At 41.3% G+C, this 18089-nt stretch overlaps 1 protein-coding gene across 3 annotated transcripts; it reads left to right on the top strand.

Annotated features, from left to right (window-relative positions):
* The first annotated feature begins 2058 nt into the window (after positions 1–2058).
* On the top strand, positions 2059–8145 carry LOC112873867 (cysteine desulfurase 1, chloroplastic). 3 transcript variants are annotated; one of them, XM_025936953.1, is made up of 10 exons: positions 2059–2350; positions 4381–4514; positions 4956–5115; positions 5420–5606; positions 5947–6092; positions 6189–6261; positions 6384–6447; positions 6872–6971; positions 7110–7268; positions 7742–8145. In XM_025936953.1, exons 1-10 carry the CDS (start codon positions 2168–2170, stop codon positions 7910–7912), a joined length of 1377 nt encoding a protein of 458 aa, XP_025792738.1. In that variant the 5' UTR covers positions 2059–2167; the 3' UTR covers positions 7913–8145. The 3 variants fall into 3 exon arrangements, with proteins under 3 accessions (XP_025792738.1, XP_025792746.1, XP_025792756.1); XM_025936961.1 differs by having other exon boundaries at positions 5480–5606; XM_025936971.1 differs by lacking the exon at positions 6872–6971.
* Positions 8146–18089: the final 9944 nt, after the last annotated feature.

Below are 18089 nucleotides of genomic sequence, written 5' to 3' on the forward strand. Positions count from 1 at the left end.
AGGACGCGACTGTCCTAGCAGTCCTAGACCCTTGACGAGAACTCCGAGAAGGTGTCGAACCCTGAGCTACTGCTGGCATGACGGATGAGGCACTGAGCTCGCGGTTCGGGGTCCGCGGCGTCGGCATCGGAACAAACTCCGGGCGTGGGACGCAGTCGCCGATGACATAAAAACCAAGCAAGCGGGGCGGTTGGAGCACGCGGAAGCAGCGGAGGAAGTCCCAGATTGAAGTCTCCTTCAACTTCGAATTGCGATTATCATACCTTCAACTCCGAATTGTGATTATCATACCTTCAACTTTGGTCCACTAAATTTCTCATCAGATCAGGATTGAAGTCTCCTTCAACTCCGAATTGCGATTATCATACCTTCTTTCTATTATCCTATAAATAGTAGAAGGAGGTGGGCAAGTGTGGATTACTCTAGGGCTGTTTGGATACAGGGACCAATTTTTAGTTCAAGTCACATCGAATGTTTGGATGCCAATTAGGGGAACTAAATATGAACTAACTGTAAAACTAATTGCATAAATGAAGACTAATTCACGAGACAAATCTATTAAGCCTAATTAATCCACTATTAATATATGTTTATTATAGCACAATACTATCAAATTATGGACTAATTAGATTTAATGGATTCATCTTGTGAATTAGCCTCCATTTATATAATTAGTTTTGTAATTAATCTATATTTAATACTTCTAATTGATGTCCAAACAGCCGATATTTATCCGATGTAATGGGGGAGTAAAGTTTAGTCCACGAATTCAAACGGCCCCTTTAAAAAGAAAGTAAAGAAAGGAGAGCGCGCTAGTGATACGAAAGCAGTAAGAAGCCGACGGCGACACCAACGAGCTGACAGTCCATGACTACGCTTATCGAGTCATAGTGTCGGGATAAAGGCGCACACTAACATGATGGCCGTTGTTATTATCGTTCGGATCAAAGATTGTGGCAGCCAGGGCTGTGAAAGATGGGAAGAAGAGATGGGAAGAAGATTTAGGGCGGGGTGTTAGTGATACGTATGAAAAGTTTCAAGAAGCATCAGAAGTCAAAATTTTATTTAAAAAATTTCGAACGACATGCTATCACATTTCAACAATATCATAATGCTAATAATTAATAATTATTTTATTTTTTTAGTGGTTGGTGAAGCAGACAACCAAAACATAATCATCAAAAGCTAGGGTAGATAGATGAGTCCCCTTCATTTAGCTGAGAGAGGTGTGTTTTGTATTGGTAATACGCTGAAACACCTCCAATAATTAGAAGAGCAGTTTTCTACAGTGGAAAAGGGATGAGTAATCTGCTAGACATACTCTTAGCTACCCAATCAATAACAAAGAATAGAAAGTCAAATGGTCAACTATCAGGTCCGGAGCCACGGAACTACATACATAGCATAAAATATTCTGGAATAAATGATGAGGCATGATATTATAAAGTATTCGCAGACGAGTAGGAATGGTTAATACATAAAAAAACTAAAAAAACTACCTATGTAGTATTCGGGTAAGACTCCTAAGCTAGTATCGGGCTAGAATTCCATGTAACCCTATCTCTCCAGAGTATATAAGAGCGGGTAGGGACCCCCTCCAAAGTATAATCAATCTAAGACAATACAATTCACCACACATGACGTAGAGTATTAAGCACATTGAGGCCTCAACCTGCCAAAAATTTCATGTTCCTCGCACCTTCGAGTTTCTAATCTCAGCGACAGTTTATCTGCAACCTACCACCTCGGGGGTATTCTTCGGTGGGCTTGACGGTAAAGCACCGACATAAACTTTTATCTATATTCAATATTATTTTTAATAATATATTATGTAGACAAATTTCAGTTGTGATTGAAAAGTTTGCTAAATATTAGCACTATTTTATATAAATTTGGTTAAATTTGAAATCGGAAGTTGTATTTTTGAGGATGGGGGAGTACCTCATACCAGGCCCGCAGCACAGCAGCAGAAGCCCAGCCGCACGAGGGAAAAGCTAGTTGGGCCTGGCCCGGTCACGGCCTGGAATATTCCACGCATCGGCCATTAGCCCCCACCTGTCCACGGAACGGAACGGAAACCATAGCCAAGCCGCCCCGCTCAACTCCACAAGCCCCCAGACGACCACACGCCGACGCCACCGCCCCCCGAAGCCCGGCCACGGCGCGCATGGCGGCGGCAGCGGCGCTCCGCTGCTGCTTCCCCGGCTCCGCTATCGGTGGAGGCTTCATCAGGCCCTCCTCCTCCAGGCGGGGCCGACACGCAGCGGCCGTGGTGGCGCCGTCGCGGGAGGCGGAGCCGGCCGCTTCGCTGGGGCACCGTACCCGCGTTGACTTCCCTATCCTCCACCAGGTCACTCCTCCCTCCTAACTCCCCGTTTGTTTTCTCGGGAAACTGTTCAATCAATCATAAACCGGAGGTTTTACAACTTAGCTACGAATTTAACAGTTTGCATTTCTGGCTACTACTATTACATGATAAGTTTTGGTTTCCTTTAGGTGAATTGTTATCATAGGAGGTTTTGGTATCCATTCACCTTAGCTAAGAAATTGCTCATGGAGTCCCACTAGTTATTAAGGGTCCATTTCTGAGTAGGATCCAGGTTCTGATTGGATGAATTCTCATCAAAACCTGTTGTAGTTGCTGTGCCTGCTTAGAATGGTGAAACCAAATTTCTCATGTTTGTTGAAGATTTGACATCGAATGGTGCATTGGCATTGCTTGGTCTGGGTAAAGGTTATGGCATGCAAACTTTTCTTATTTAGTAGTCAAGATGAACTGATCTTTATTTATGCCTTGCAATTCGCAGCCTTCCCACTATTCCGTATTTGTTTTCATTGCTGCTTGTCTGATCAATGATGTCCCATGGACAACTGAATTAGCTCAATCGTTATGGTTTATTTGGGTGCTAATATCTCAACTGCATTAAGCTATCTTGATTGTGATATTGTCGATTTGCTACCGCCTAAGCGATTCCATTTTCTTATGAAGATGTGGGTTTCTGTACCACATTGTTTGCCTGCTGCATGTATCAATGTAATGCTGGTGTGTTATTATTTGAATCACAAGTGAGGACCATTTTTAATGTCTTCGTCTCTTTGACAGTTACTACTGTCAATGCGGCCGAGAAATTGTGCCAATGATTTTCTGTTGCACTGTTCAATCCTGTTTAGTACTAGCTTCTGTTAGTTAGTAGATTGTGATTGAAACTTACAGGAATTTGATTGTGCCAAATTAGTTTCGTTTTTCTGAATTATCAGTATCATAGCAGGTTTTCAAAGCAAATGTGTTTCAACAGTGCTTCCCCCTGCATCCAGGAAGTCCAGTAGGATTTTAAAGAGGAGGCTCATCTCTGGTGTCTTGCTGATGCTAGAGGGATAATGAGTCTGGTCTTGGATAATTGGATGGACTAGGTTGTTCTGTTCAAGTTTTCCCTTTTCTGATTTGTTATCTGGTGATCATGTTCTGGGTTTCTTGCAACTTGCTCAGACCTCATTTGTTGAGGCGTGGCTGTTGCTTTCGTAAGGGTTTCTCTCTCTTTAATATAAAGATACACAGATCTCCTGCATGTTCGAGAAAAGGAAAAAATATGATAGCAAGTTTTGGTATTCAGTATTCATTCATCCCAGCTAAGAAATTACTCATGGAGTGCCACTAGTTATTGAGGGCTGTTTCTCAGTTAGATTCAGGTCCTATTTGTAGAGATGAAATATCATTAAAAATCTTGTTGGTTGTTGTCTCTGCTTAGAAAATTAATTTCTCATGTATGTTGAGGTTTGACAATAATGAGTCTTTGGCACAATTTGGTTTGGATTAAGGTTAGGGCATGCAAATTTTTACTCATTTAGTAGTCAATATGAACTGATGTTTGTTTATGCCTTACAATTTGTGGACTTTCACTAGTCTGTGTTTGTTTATGCCTTACAATTTGTGGACTTTCACTAGTCTGTATTTGGTTTTGCTGCTGCTTCTCTGATCATCGATGCCCCATAGACAGGCAGATACTACTGTGTTTGTTGTTATTTAGCTAATCAATGAATGCACTTGGCTGTCTGGATTTTATTTTTTTCGATTTGCTACAGCCTAAAACCATTTCCATTTTCTTATAAAAAAGATGTGGGTTTCTGTAGCACATTGCTTGTCTGGTGCGCGTATCAATGTTGGTGTGTGGATTTTGATCTGATTGATCCCATTTCTAAGCCTGCTTACATTTCTCTAAACTTGATTACATTTTGTTCTGCGAAGCACAAGTAAGGTCTATTTTTAATTGCTTCTTGGATCCTGTCATTTTATATTGCAAATCATAGCCTTATGATCTGTTTAATACTAGCTTCTGTTAGTTAGTAGACCGTGGTCTCACTTATTACCATTGAAACTTGCAGGAGTTTGATGGTGCCAAATTAGTTTACTTTGACAATGGTGCAACCTCACAGAAACCTTATAGTGTAATGAAAACATTAGATGAGTACTACAGATCGTACAACTCGAATGTTCATCGTGGTATTCATGCACTCAGGTAATAAATACATCTTTATGTTATTTCTTGATGCTATGTATCAAAACTATGAAGTCCATGTTAATGCTGCCTTAGAATGAGCGTTCACTATTACCAAGTGTATCTAAGCCAGGCTATATGCTGTGCATGTGCAGGACTTGTTCTGTTGCTTTTATTTCACTCTGTTAACTTCTTCTATGTTTGTTCTTCCTATACCAAATGTTGCTTCTATTGATATAGAATCATGTGATATTTGATGATATTGGCTTTTCAGTAATATGTGAAAAATAATCCAACTTGTGCACTTACATTAGGAAGATATATTAAATATATCGATTCATAGTATCATTTGGTTATTGTTCTTGCATTCATCTTGTGTTTTGAGTTGTTTGTGTTTTTCCTTACCCATGCATGTGTACATAAATTGTACCTTATCTGACATGCTTGCTTCAATGGCAACAGCGCGAAAGCTACTGATGCATATGAGGGTGCAAGAAGAAAAGTTGCAAATTTTGTCAATGCAGCCGATAGCAGAGAGATTGTTTTCACACGTAATGCTACAGAAGCTATCAATTTGGTAGCCTATTCATGGGGTCTATCTAACGTAAAACAAGGAGATGAGGTGAGTCCTCTATTTCCTATTGCCTTCATTATGTTTTGCAGTTTATCATACCTGCTTCTTATGTTCTTAACTTTCTATATGATTCGTGGAACTGTGAAAATACTTTTATCGCAGTTTTGGCTTTTCACGAGCATCTGTGTTAAAAAAAAAGCCTTGTCCTCATTTCTTTGTTGTCTTTTTATAGTGAAGTGCCCATCTAATGATTGCCAGAGGATAAAGTCCTCAATATCTGATTTATTTTTTGGAAACTATGAAGTCTTTTGTACTTCTTGAAAAAAATCTTTTCTCCTATTTTGTTTGTCAGATTCTTCTTACTGTTGCGGAGCATCATAGTGCTATTGTTCCATGGCAATTTGTTTCCCAGAAGACTGGTGCCACTTTAAAGTATGTTGGGCTGACTAAAGAAGAGGCTCCGGACATTGAGCAGTTAAAAGGGCTTCTGTCAAACAAAACAAAGATAGTTGTTGTCCATCATGTCTCGAATGTACTTGGTAAGTTGATATTTTATTTGGAAGGGACATAAAGGCCATGTCGATTATACTGGCAGTTATAGTCTTTGAAAAAGCTATCAATATATTGTAGACTGTAGGAATGACAAAATTGTGATTTGGATTGCTGCATTAGACCTTTATATGATAATTTATACTTTTTAATACCCAATCAAGCTGAAATTAAGCATATTATGATGATGATTATGTTGCAAGCTAAGTTTCTTGCAAATGTTTCATGATTGTATCATACTATTTAAGATTAGTTTCATTCTATTCCTATCAATTTATCTTGATGGCACAATTACTGAGGTATTCTCCCACTTTTGTTCATGACTTAAAGGTTCAATGCTTCCTATGGAGGAGATTGTAACATGGTCAAAAGGAGTTGGAGCTAAGGTTCTTGTAGATGCTTGTCAAAGTGTTCCTCATATGCCAGTTGATGTTCAGAAACTTGGTGCCGACTTTCTTGTAGCATCCTCACATAAGGTTTTTATTATTAACTATCTGAAAGTAATTATATTTCTAGTCATGTTGGAATAGCGGAATAATTGACCTTCACAAATTATGGGCTAAACTTCTCAGATGTGTGGCCCTACAGGCGTTGGATTTATGCATGGCACATTTGAGATGTTGTCATCTATGGAGCCTTTCTTAGGTAAAGATACTGTAAGGTGTAGGGAGTTTGTTCAGTCTGTGTGAGAGGATAAATTCAGTACTAATCATTTACTGCAGCGAGACAGCTGTGCTAAGACTCGGTTTTCTATGATATCACTGCAGGTGGTGGTGAAATGATTGCAGATGTGTTTAATGAGAAATCCACATATGCTGAGCCTCCCTCTAGGTGAGGAACTGCTTTCATCTTTGTAGATCTTCCATTGTCTACTATCATGGTTCTCTAGATAGTCAGTACAGGCTATAGAGTATCTGATACAGTGATAAGAAGTTACTATACAACAGGGCATAATTATATTGTCATGTACAATGATGGCCATGGCATAATCTCCTTGAATGACCTTCAAACAGACAGTCACAAACACTAAACATCAAATTTCTTAGAAACATTTATTCTGCTTTATTCTGCATTTAATGTTCTTCTGGTATTGAACTTGAATATTTTCATTTGGCACACCTTGAATATTACAGGATAGTAACCTTTAATTATTTATCAATTGGCACGTCATTATTGTAATGTTCTTGTTGTATATCTTCCCTTATTTACTTACATTTATTGCATCATCTCTTACTTTATGATCTGGTCCTAAAAGATTTGAGGCTGGAACTCCTGCAATTGGAGAAGCTATAGGATTGGGGGCAGCAATTGACTATCTATCATGCATTGGCATGGATCAGATCCATGAATATGAGGTCAATATGAGATCTGTATCTTGGTGTCATATCCTTTTCTGAAACATTTGTTTTATAGAGGCTTATTGCACTGTAGAAAGAATAAGGGAGCCATTCTTGTGATAGCACGCTCACTTCTGCTATTTTTTGGCTATTCAGAAAGAGTTGGCAACATACCTCTATGAAAGCCTTATTTCAGTTCCAAATATCCGGATATATGGTCCAGCACCTTCCCAAACAGATCACCGTGCTCCTTTATGCTCTTTCAATGTTGAGAATGTTCATCCGACTGATATTGCAGAAATTCTTGATCTCCAGGTATGCTGAAGTATCAACCATTTGGTTTATACTAAACATTGATTCTGTTTTTTGAGTCAACAGTTTCAGATTGCATAAATAGAACTTTTATGGCAACTGGATAACTCTGTGTTTCTATTTTGTAATGCTGATCTCTCAGCTTTCTAAAGTCTGTTCTTGCTCTGCTGCATTGCCTAGGTTTTAACTGTATTTAAGGAATAGCTTTTTGACATTATAATTGTATCACAAGGAGAAACTATAGCTTGCAGCGTCCAGCAGTAGCTTTAATCTGATGCCAAAAAAAAATTCCTGTTTGTTGTCTCTCTGTCTCTCTCTGACTGTATTATCAAGTTGGCTTGCACAGGAATAACTACTACCAGTACCAGATGTTTGGGTTAACATTATTTTTATATGCTTCTTTTGTTTACTTACAGTGAATGAATTTTCATCAGTACTGGTAATCTAGTATATTGTTTGGTGACCCTTTGTTTCAGCATGGCGTAGCAATTCGATCAGGGCATCATTGTGCACAGATTTTGCATAGGACCCTTGGTATCAATGCAAGTGCTCGTGCAAGTCTTCACTTTTACAATACAAAAGAGGAGGTGGATGTTTTCATCAATGCACTTAAAGATACTATTCACTTCCTTACATCTCAACACTAGTGCAGTTGAATTTGTAAGTCCTCCCTTTTTGCCAGTTTCCTCATTTTCTTGTTTGAGCCGTTGTATGATATGGTTGGAACTTGGAACAAGGAAAACATCCAAAGGCTATGCCTACATATACTGTCAACTCCCTTTTTGACCGTTCTTGTAAAATGAAGTACAGAGTGCAGAATACCTTTCTAACCTCCATCCATATGAGAAATGAAGTCCCTGGTCAGCATTATGCAGTAAAATATGTCATATTTGCTTGTTGGACATGAATCCGTCTCAACTATTTCTAGCTAATGAACAGTCTTTTAATGATGGCTTTGATATGCGGTTAATTACTGATGCAGTAGTGTTTTTATGTGTATCATTACCTACAACTGGGACCGGAATAGAATGACCTGAGGGCCAAGAAAGGACAGGTGGATGTGCATAATTTGAGGTACGGAGTCCCAATTCAAAGAAGCTGCAGCTGGCTCATTGTGTCCTTTTGGAACCTCTGGGTTGACATACTTTACTGAGACAATGACTGGTAAAAGATAAAATGGGCAAGAACAATAGTTTCTTTTGCTTGGATCCTTTGAAGTTGTGCTGTGGATACCCAAATTATCAACTAGATTGGTTCCATGTCATTGCTGAGCAAAGCATGGCAGATTCTTTTGGTTCTACATGGTCAATACTGGATCTGAACGCATGATCACAATTTTTTTGTACACTGCCTTTGCCGGTCCTAAGCCCGCGATGAGAAAATGTGGAGGGTTGTGTTAGGTGTGGCGAACCAGCGTGAGGGTTGTGTTAGGTCTGGCGAACCAGCGTAAAAAATCAGCCACTCAAATGGAAATAAAACCCATAAGAAATTTGTTGGGGCGTAACTCTCTTAGCGATGCGCTACATCGGAACCCGGGTGTCGTGTTAAATGGGCAAGGGCCACGTCGTCATCCCCTCAGGGGCGCGTCGTATCGTGATCCGGGTACGATGATAAGTGAGCAAGGGTCGGATCGTCGCAGCCTCTGTGTCGCGCTACATCTGCGCCCGGGTGTAGTGAAAAATGAGTAAGGGTCTTCGCATTTCTCTCGACGGGTGTGAAGGGTAAGGAAGCTAGCCGAGCCAACTAGGATTCATCTAGGTAGTTGGAACGTAGGGTCTCTAACAGGTAAGTTAAGAGAACTAGTCGATGTAGCAATTAGGAGGCGTGTAAATATTCTATGCGTGCAGGAGACTAAATGGAAGGGCCAGAAGGCGAAGGAGGTGGAGGGTTCTGGCTTCAAGCTCTGGTACACGGGGACAACTTCGGGTAGGAATGGTGCAGGCATCTTGATCGATAAGAGCCTTAAGGATGGAGTTGTAGATGTTAGGAGGCAAGGCGACCGGATTATCCTAGTGCGGTTGGTCATTGGAGATTTGGTTCTGAATGTGATCAGTGCCTATGCCCCTCAGGTAGGTCTTAGTGAGAGCTCCATGAGTCAATTTTGGGAAGACCTTGATAGCATGGTTAGTACCGTGTCTATCAGTGAGAAGCTCTTCATAGGAGGAGACCTCAATGGCTATGTGGGAGCGACTAATGTAGGATATGAGTGAGTACACGGAGGTTTCGGGTATGGTAGTAGCAACGAGGGGGGGGGGAGGATGTTTTGAATTCTGCGGTGGCCTACGACCTGCTGTTAGCGAATACCCTCTTTAGAAAGAGGGAGTCCCATCTAGTGACTTTCCATAGTGGACAATACTCGAGCCAAATCGACTTTATCCTTGCTAGGAGAGAGGATAGACGTGCATGCTTAGATTGTAAGGTGATACCTAGGGAGTGTGTTGTCCCCCAACACAAGCTTGTGGTGGCGGATTTTCGTTTTCGGGTACGTGCCCACGGGACAAACGTGCCAAGATTGCGAGAACGAAGTGGTGGAAGCTTAGAGGGGAATCGGCACAAACGTTTAAGGAGAGGATGCTAGGCGAGGGGCCTTGGGAAGAAGAAACAGGTGTAGATGATATGTGGCTAAAGATGGCGATATGTGTTCGGAAGGTGGCCTCAGAAGTGTTTGGTGTGAGTAGGGGAGGCAAGCAGGAAGTGAAAGAGACTTGGTGGTGGAATGACGAGGTGCAAAGGGCTATTAAGGAGAAGAAGGAGTGTTTCAAACGCCTTCACCTCGACAAGAGCGCAACCAACATCGAGGGCTATAGATTAGCGAAGAGGTCTGCAAAGCGAGCTGTAAGTGTAGCGAAAGGTCAGGCTTTTGATGACCTTTATCAACGGCTAGGTACGGAGGAAGGAGAGAAGGACATTTATAGGATCGCTAGGACCCGTGAGAGGAAGACAAGGCACATAAACCAAATCAAATGCATCAAGGATGGGACAGATCGACTTCTGGTGAAGGATGAGGAGATCAAGGACAGATGGCGAGAATACTTCGACAAGTTGTTTAATGGGGAAAATGAGGGTCTTACCTTCGAGTTGGACGACTCATCAGATGATACCAACAGACACTTTGTGAGGAGGATTCAGGAGGCAGAGATCGGGGAGGCTTTGAAGAGAATGAAGGGAGGTAAAGCGATGGGTCCTGATGGCATCCCCATTGAGGTGTGGAGATGCCTGGGCGAGAGGGCGGTAGTATGGTTAGCTAAGCTTTTTAACCTAATTTTCCGGTCAAACAAGATGCCGGAGGAATGGAGGAGAAGTATATTAGTACCGATCTTCAAGAACAAGGGAGATGTTCAAAGTTGTACTAACTACCGGGGGATTAAGCTGATGAGCCATACGATGAAGCTTTGGGAGAGGGTTATCGAGCATCGCCTAAGAAGATTGACAAGGGTGATCCAAAACCAGTTTGGGTTCATGCCTGGGAGGTCGACCATGGAGGCGATTTTTTTAGTACGACAGTTGATGGGGAGATATAGAGAGGAGAAGAAGGACTTACACATGGTCTTTATTGACCTAGAGAAGGCGTATGATAAAGTACCGAGAGACGTCATGTGGTGGGCCTTGGAAAAACACAAAGTCCCAACTAAGTATATTACCCTCATCAAGGATATGTACAAGGATGCAATGACTTGTATTCGAACATGTGATGGCGATACCAGTGACTTTCCAATTAAAATAGGACTACATCAGGGGTCAGCATTGAGCCCTTATCTATTTGCTTTGGTGATGGATGAGGTCACAAGGGACATACAAGGTGATATCCCTTGGTGCATGCTCTTTGCTGATGATGTGGTGCTAGTTGACGAGAGTAGGGCAGGAGTTAATATGAAGTTGGAGCTGTGGAGACACATGTTAGAGTCGAGGGGGTTCAGACTGAGTAGGACCAAGACCGAGTATATGATGTGCGACTTTAGCCCGACTAGGCATGAGGATGGGGACGTTAGCCTCGAAGGTCAAGTGGTGGCCAAGAAGGATAATGTTCGGTATCTAGGATCAATGTTTCAGAAAGATGGAGACATTGATAAAGATGTTAGGTATAGAATTTCAGCCGGTTGGTTGAAGTGGCGGCAGGCTTCTGGCGTCCTCTGTGACAAGAAGGTGCCACAGAGGCTAAAAGGTAAATTCTATAGGACGGCGATTCGCCCGGCAATGCTATACCGTGCTGAATGTTGGCCTACAAAAAGGCGACATGTCCAGCAACTGAGTGTAGCAGAGATGCGTATGCTGCGTTGGTTCTGCGGGCATACAAGAAGGGATAGAGTCCGGAACGAAGAGATTCGAGATAGGGTCGGGGTGCCACCTATCGAGGAGAAGTTGATTCAACATCGGTTGAGATGGTTTGGACATGTACAACGGAGGCCCCCCGAGGCGCCGGTGCGTAGTGGAGTTTTAAAGCGGGGCGATAATGTAAGGAGAGGTAGAGGTAGACCTAGACTAACTTGGGACGAGACGGTCAAGAGAGACCTTAAGGAGTAGAATATTGCTAAGGAATTAGCTATGGATAGGAGAGCTTGGAGATTAGCAATTAACGTACCTGAACCGCGACCTTTGTTACTGTTTGTTTAACCCCTAACTCTTCCTTTGGCTTGTTACCGTTTTGTGTTTCTTATTCTTGTTTTCCGTGGGTTTCATCTCTAGCCTACCCCAACTTGCTTGGGACAAAAGGCTAAGTTGTTGTTGTTGTATACTAAGCGTTGTTGAATCGCCAAATTGGAGGCCACAGATAGATTGTTTCGAGTTAGTTGCTGTCATGCTTCATAAATTGAGGCTTTCTTTGCTTAAATTTGCATCAGGAGTAAACTATGCCTTTTGGTGTAACTCAAAACTCCATAGAGCAGGCATCGAATCGGGGTTTTTATTTCTTTTGGTTGAGTCCGTTGTTTGTTGGACATAGATAGAGCATAGCGCACTGCAGCAGCATGTTCCAATTTTTCCGTTTATGTTATAAATTAGTTTCTTCTACTCGCAAAAAGTAGTTTCTTTTGAAGTTGAATTAAAATTTTCCCTTTCAGGTGCCAAAAGCAGAAGGTTATGTGCAGTATGCAGTAACCTTTTCTGGTCGAGTTGAAGCTCTTTCGAAAAATGTTTAACAAAACTGCTTCTGATTGACAAACGTGAGTAATTTTTAGGATATCAAATGCTTTTTTAGAGTAATAGGGCAGACATGCCCGAGTCTTGACTATCAGAAAAGACCGTTAACCAGTCTACAGCATCAGAATCCTCAGGCACATGGGCGCAGCTAAAAGGGAAACAAGGCTAGCATCCATTACAAACCGAACCAGTTCAGAGAAAGAAACATGACGGAAACACTATAAGCTACTCTCTGTCCCGGTTATCGTCAGAACCCCACTCAGCATCGGAGAGCCGTGGAGCTTTCTGCATCTCCAATCTTCAGTTTTTGGATGATCCCCATGTTGTCCGACACCTCTTCAGGCTCCAGGAGGTCGAACAGCGCACCCGGCGTCGAACGCCAGTCGCCAGGCTGTAGCGGATAGGCGAAGAGACCAGGCTGTAGCTCAGCAGCTACCCGGTCAGTCTTGCAGGCTGATCTGCCAAACTTTCAACCTTTCTATCTTCAGATCTAGCTCGTCTCATTTCCAGGGGCACAATAACCTCCAGTTGTGTGCAATCCCCAGAATCTTGTGCAGAAGGTTTGCCATATCCCTCAAGGCACCATTCTGAAAACAGAGAAAGTTCCTTACTTTCCAAAGCCCCCACAGGGCAACAGAAGTAATAATGTAACAACAACAAAATTCTTCCTACTAAGCCACATTTTAGCAATGGATTCATAGTCATCACCACAATGGATGTCTCAGATGGAGATCCACATCTGCTTGGCTACCACACAGTCAAAAAATAAGTGTGGAACTGATTCCTCTTCCTCATAGAATAAGCACTTGGTGTCATCTATGTTCTTTCGTTTACTAAGGTTATCCCTTGTCAGGAGTTTATTCTGTAAGAAAAGCCAAAGGAAGAAGTGAATTCTAGGTGGCACATAGAGAGACTAAACCGAAGGGATATACACTAGGGTAACCCCTCTAAAATTAATTATCCTATACAAGGTTTGAGAGGACTAGATCCCATTAGAAGTATAAGACCAGATCATCTCATCCTCAGTGGCCAAGGTTAATAGTGGAAGCTAGTTGGAACACTTCATCCCACTGGTTTTGGATTTCTAGAGAAGCGGTTCTTCTAAAGGAACACTTGAGATTAGTCCCATCCCACAAATCAGCTACGATTTTGTTTTTTTCATTAATGAGAACATATAGCTTCAAAAATTGGATAGCTAGGCATGAAGTTCCTAGCCAGTTATCCTCCCAGAAGAGGACTTTTTCACCATTGTCTATTTTCCATCTATAACCCAATCTAGCAGCTTTTGCTGCTCACATTACACCTTTAAAAAACTGTGAGGCACCTATATCTCTACAATGCAAAATGTTGGGTTTGTTGGTATTGTATTTATGGTCTATGATCTGTCTCCAAAGCTTGCCTTCATCAAATTTGTATTTTTTCAACCATGAGCCTAGCAAGCAGATATTAAGATCTCTCAGATTAGGAATACCTACACCCAGCTTGCTTAGTCGTACTAATGCTTTCTCAGTTGGCTAAGTGATACCTATGGTGATCATCTTCATCATTCCACAAACATTTGGCCATATGGCTAGAAATCATTTTGAGGGCCCATTTTGAGAATTTGATGAAGGATAACAGGTAGACTGGAATAGAAGCTAGACAAGATTTGATGAGAACTATCCTAGCTGCATAGGACAAAAGTTTCCCTTTCCAACCAGCTATTTTTTTCAGAATCTTGTCAACAAGGGGTTGGACATCCTCTCTTCTAAGTTTTTCATGGTGGAGAGATATTCCTAAATATTTGATTGGGAAGCCCCCTACTGGGCATCCAAACAAATGAGCTACCCTATGGACATCTTTCCTCTTCTAGGTTCATAGGGATAATTTCACTTTTGTGAAAATTGATCCTCATACCCAAGATTTGTTCACACCAAGCCAGGGAGCATTTCAAGTTCCTCAAATGTTCTTCCTCCATATCAGAGAAAAGGATTGTATCATCTGCATATTGCAGGGAAATGATACCTTCCTCTCTAAAACCAGGCAAAAGGCCCTTGATTAGACCATTATCAGCTGCTTTTAATTAACATCCTTGTTAAAACATCTCCCACTAAGTTGAAAAGCATAGGAGAAACAGGATCTCCTTGTCTGAGCCCTTTACCAGTTTTAAAGAAGCTGCTATCTACATTGTTTAGGGTTACTCCCACAGAGCCCCCTCGAACAATTTATTTAATTCAGTTTACCCAAACATGGCTAAAACCTCTAGTTTCAAGGATTTCAAAAATAAGTCTAGGTTAACCCTATCATAAGCTTTTTCATAATCTAATTTCAAAGCTATACCAGGGACTTGATTTCTAATAATGCTGTGAACTATTTCATGAGCTATCACCACGCTTTCCAAAATGTACCTACCCTTAATGAAGGCACTTTGGTGTGGGGAAACAAGTCCATTTGCAATGTTCCCTAACCTTAGAGTAATGACTTTGGAAAAAATTTAAAGCTGCAATTACAGAGACTAATGGGTCTGAACTTCTTCATGTTCCTAGCATCAGGTTCCTTTGGGATGAGGGTGAGAAGAGCAAAATTAAGTCTAGATAGGTCTAGGGAGCCATCAAAGAAGTCATTGAACATATCTACTATGTCTGCCTTCACCACTTCCCAAAATTTCTGGTAGAAAAGAAAAGGAAGCCCATCAGGCCCAGGAGCCCCTTCAGGATAGCACATGAAGATAGCTTCTTTTATTTCTTCTTCAGTAAAAGAAGCAGTCAGCATCTCATTTTCCTCATTTGTTACCTTATCACTCTCACTCCATAAATTCTCTCCCAGAGAGACTCCCCCTCTCTCTTCTGCAGCAAAGAGCTCCTTATAGAAGGAAATTGCAATGTCTAACATGTCTTTCTCATCTTCTACTAGACCATTAGGTCCTTCTAACACATCCACTCTTTTTTTCCTATTTCTCTAGTTGGCAATAGCTTGAAAATAGGTTGTGTTCCTATCTCCCTCCAGAATGTTTCTATCTCTAGATCTCTACCTGGATTTAATTTCCTCCAACGCCAAATGTTATTCAGGCTCACTGCAATCTCCTTCATCCTACTGTACTATATATCAGAGAGGCAGTTGTTCTCGGCTTTTAGATCTAGACTATTGTATTCTTCGGCTAAAGCAGTTTTTATTTTGTTCATCAAGGCCACCTCATTGGAGGCCCAGCCTCTAGTTAACCTTCTAAAGATTCTTATTCTAAACTGCCACATATCAATACTTCTAGTTGCTATGCAGGGGCAGGCCCAAGCCTTGTGGACAATATCTTTGAAACTATCTTTTTCTAACCACCATTTCTCAAATCTAAACCTCTTTTTCCCCATAGAGAAATTTTCTCCAGTGTCCATGAGGAGAGGGTTGTGGTCATTGGGTAACTTATCTAGAGTTTTGATCCTAGTGAGGGGAAAAGAGCATCAAATTCTGTAGTAACAAAAACTCTATCTATTCTAGCTAAGATGAGGTTCTCTTGGTTGTTTGTCCAAGTGAATCTCCTATTTTCAGGGTTGATCTCCAGTAAACCCCACTTATCTACCCAATCATTAAAGTCTTAAATGATTAATATTGTTATTATTCTTATCAGCTATATGTTTAATGAGGTTAAAGTCTCCTATTACAGCAGGACCATGCCAGCTCTGCATAATTTTGTGAAGCTCATCAATAAAACTTTATTTTCCTTCTTCATAAGGGCTACCATAGATGGCTGTCAACCTCCAGTTGAGGCCAGATTTGATATAACCAAGATAGAAATAGAGAACTCTAGAGAATCACCCATTGTGGTCGAATGCATATCTAAATTCATCGCTATAAGGATTCCTCCAGTTGACCCTGTAGATGGTAGGAAGTTCCAGGTAAAAGGAGAGTTACCGGTAAGAGATCTCAAGAGCCCTGGGGCAAAGGACTCTTTCTTGGTCTCAGTAACCACTACAAAATCTACATGATTGCTTCTGATTTTGCCAACTAAAGTAGGATGCTTCCAGGCCTTCCAAGGCCTCTTATATTCCAAAATAAACCTATCATTTAAATCTTACTTTGTTTTTCTTTCTAGGTCCTACAGGGGTCCACTCCCCTTTTTTGCTACTGTCAGAAAACTCTATTTCTAAGCTATTTTTTTCTACTTGAATTGGTGTTACAGGGTCAACTTCCTAAACATCACAATTCTCTACAGAGGTACTTTTCTATTCTTCAAGGTTAGACTCAGGGTCTCTACAACTATGACTATTGTAGCTAATAGAAAAATTGGTAACTCTTTCAACATCTAAAGTATGCACTTTTTCTACCACCTCTGCCTCAAGACGATTGGATCCTATATTAAGACCAGTAGTAGAAGCAACTTTAATAGTTTCTGGTTTAGAGAGGACAGCTAAAGCATAGGATTTTTTACCTGCAGGTTCCTCCAGGTTGACTTTCCTCTTCAGGTTTTGAGCTTTTTCTAGCATGGGTCTCCCATCATCCTTGTTTCTATTGCTTCTTCGTTCAGCTTGAACTGGGCCCCATTTGTTGCTTTTTCCTTTATTTTTCTGATCATCTTTCTTCAGCTTAGTGTTCACCTTTGGTTCTGATATAGTAATCTCACTCCTCTCCTCCTCTGTTTCTGCCACATTGTCAAATCCATGACTTGCTTTTTCAGATTGCTCACCTGGTATTGCCACATTGTCATCTCCCATGCCGAGAGAGAAGATCCACTCTTCAGGTAGTGTACACATCTCAGAATTTTCTCCAGTCATCTCTTGGTTCAGTATCTCTTCTTCTTCTATTTCACCCTTTAATTCCATTGCTTGCAACAGATTCAGGCCTTTTCCTGATCCCAAGGACAAGGCATCTTCAATGGCTTGTACCCATTGTTTGCTTTCAATAGATTTCCTCACTGAGTTTATCACCTCAACTCTCTGTTGTTTCCCTTTGGTTTGTTTAGAGCTGGACTGACCATCCTTCTATGAGGTGGGAGTATTCTTTTCTTTGTTAGTCTTATCATTTTCTTCATTACCATCTAGATCGTCACCTAGTAGATCATCATCATCTAGGTTATGTTCTTCATCTTCCAGTTTTGGGTCATCCCCATCTTCACCTCCATCATCATCATCATCTTTCTTTTCTTTTTTCTGAATCTGCTCAAAACCTTCCGTGAAATAGTAAAACATGTATAACTGGTCATTCATTTCCAGGACCCTCTGGGTAGGGATTTTTGTTGGTTCTTTGCACTTGATCTTCAGTCTCACCATTTCAAACTGACTAGAGAACATAGAATGCCAATCAACATCAACTAGCTTGCCCAAACTGGAGCCTATCTGCTGGAACACTGACCAATCACACCATTTGGGGGGATCCCCCTGACTTGAACCCACACATCTTTAAGTTTCCCTATGGGTTCAATCTCCCCATCTCAAACTTTGAGTGAGACCATTACTCCATCATTGTTAATTGGGAAGTATATCATCTTGCCCATTGTGATGCTTTCCACTTTGTTACCGGGGGGGAATTTGATCATGTATTTGTATTCATCAAGTAACTTCAAGTTCCAGGGCCAATCCTTGTCAAAGGTTGTCCTCAGATACTGCAGAATTCCTTCCTTGTCAATATCACCTTCCTTAATGACAAAAATTGCACAATTTTCAAAGCCAGACCAGTGCATAAACTTGTTTTCTTTGGGTGACACATCTACATGTAGGAAAC

Source organism: Panicum hallii, chromosome 1 (genome assembly GCF_002211085.1).
Source record: "Panicum hallii strain FIL2 chromosome 1, PHallii_v3.1, whole genome shotgun sequence".
NCBI lineage: Eukaryota > Viridiplantae > Streptophyta > Magnoliopsida > Poales > Poaceae > Panicum > Panicum hallii.

Excerpts from the sequence above, each read along its gene's own strand:
- LOC112873867 (XM_025936953.1), top strand. The coding sequence starts at position 2,168 with ATGGCGGCGGCAGCGGCGCTCCGCTGCTGCTTCCCCGGCTCCGCTATC. Across the intron at positions 4,515-4,955 it reads CGTGGTATTCATGCACTCAG|CGCGAAAGCTACTGATGCAT; the intron begins GTAATAAATACA and ends CAATGGCAACAG. Across the intron at positions 6,972-7,109 it reads ATCAGATCCATGAATATGAG|AAAGAGTTGGCAACATACCT; the intron begins GTCAATATGAGA and ends TTGGCTATTCAG.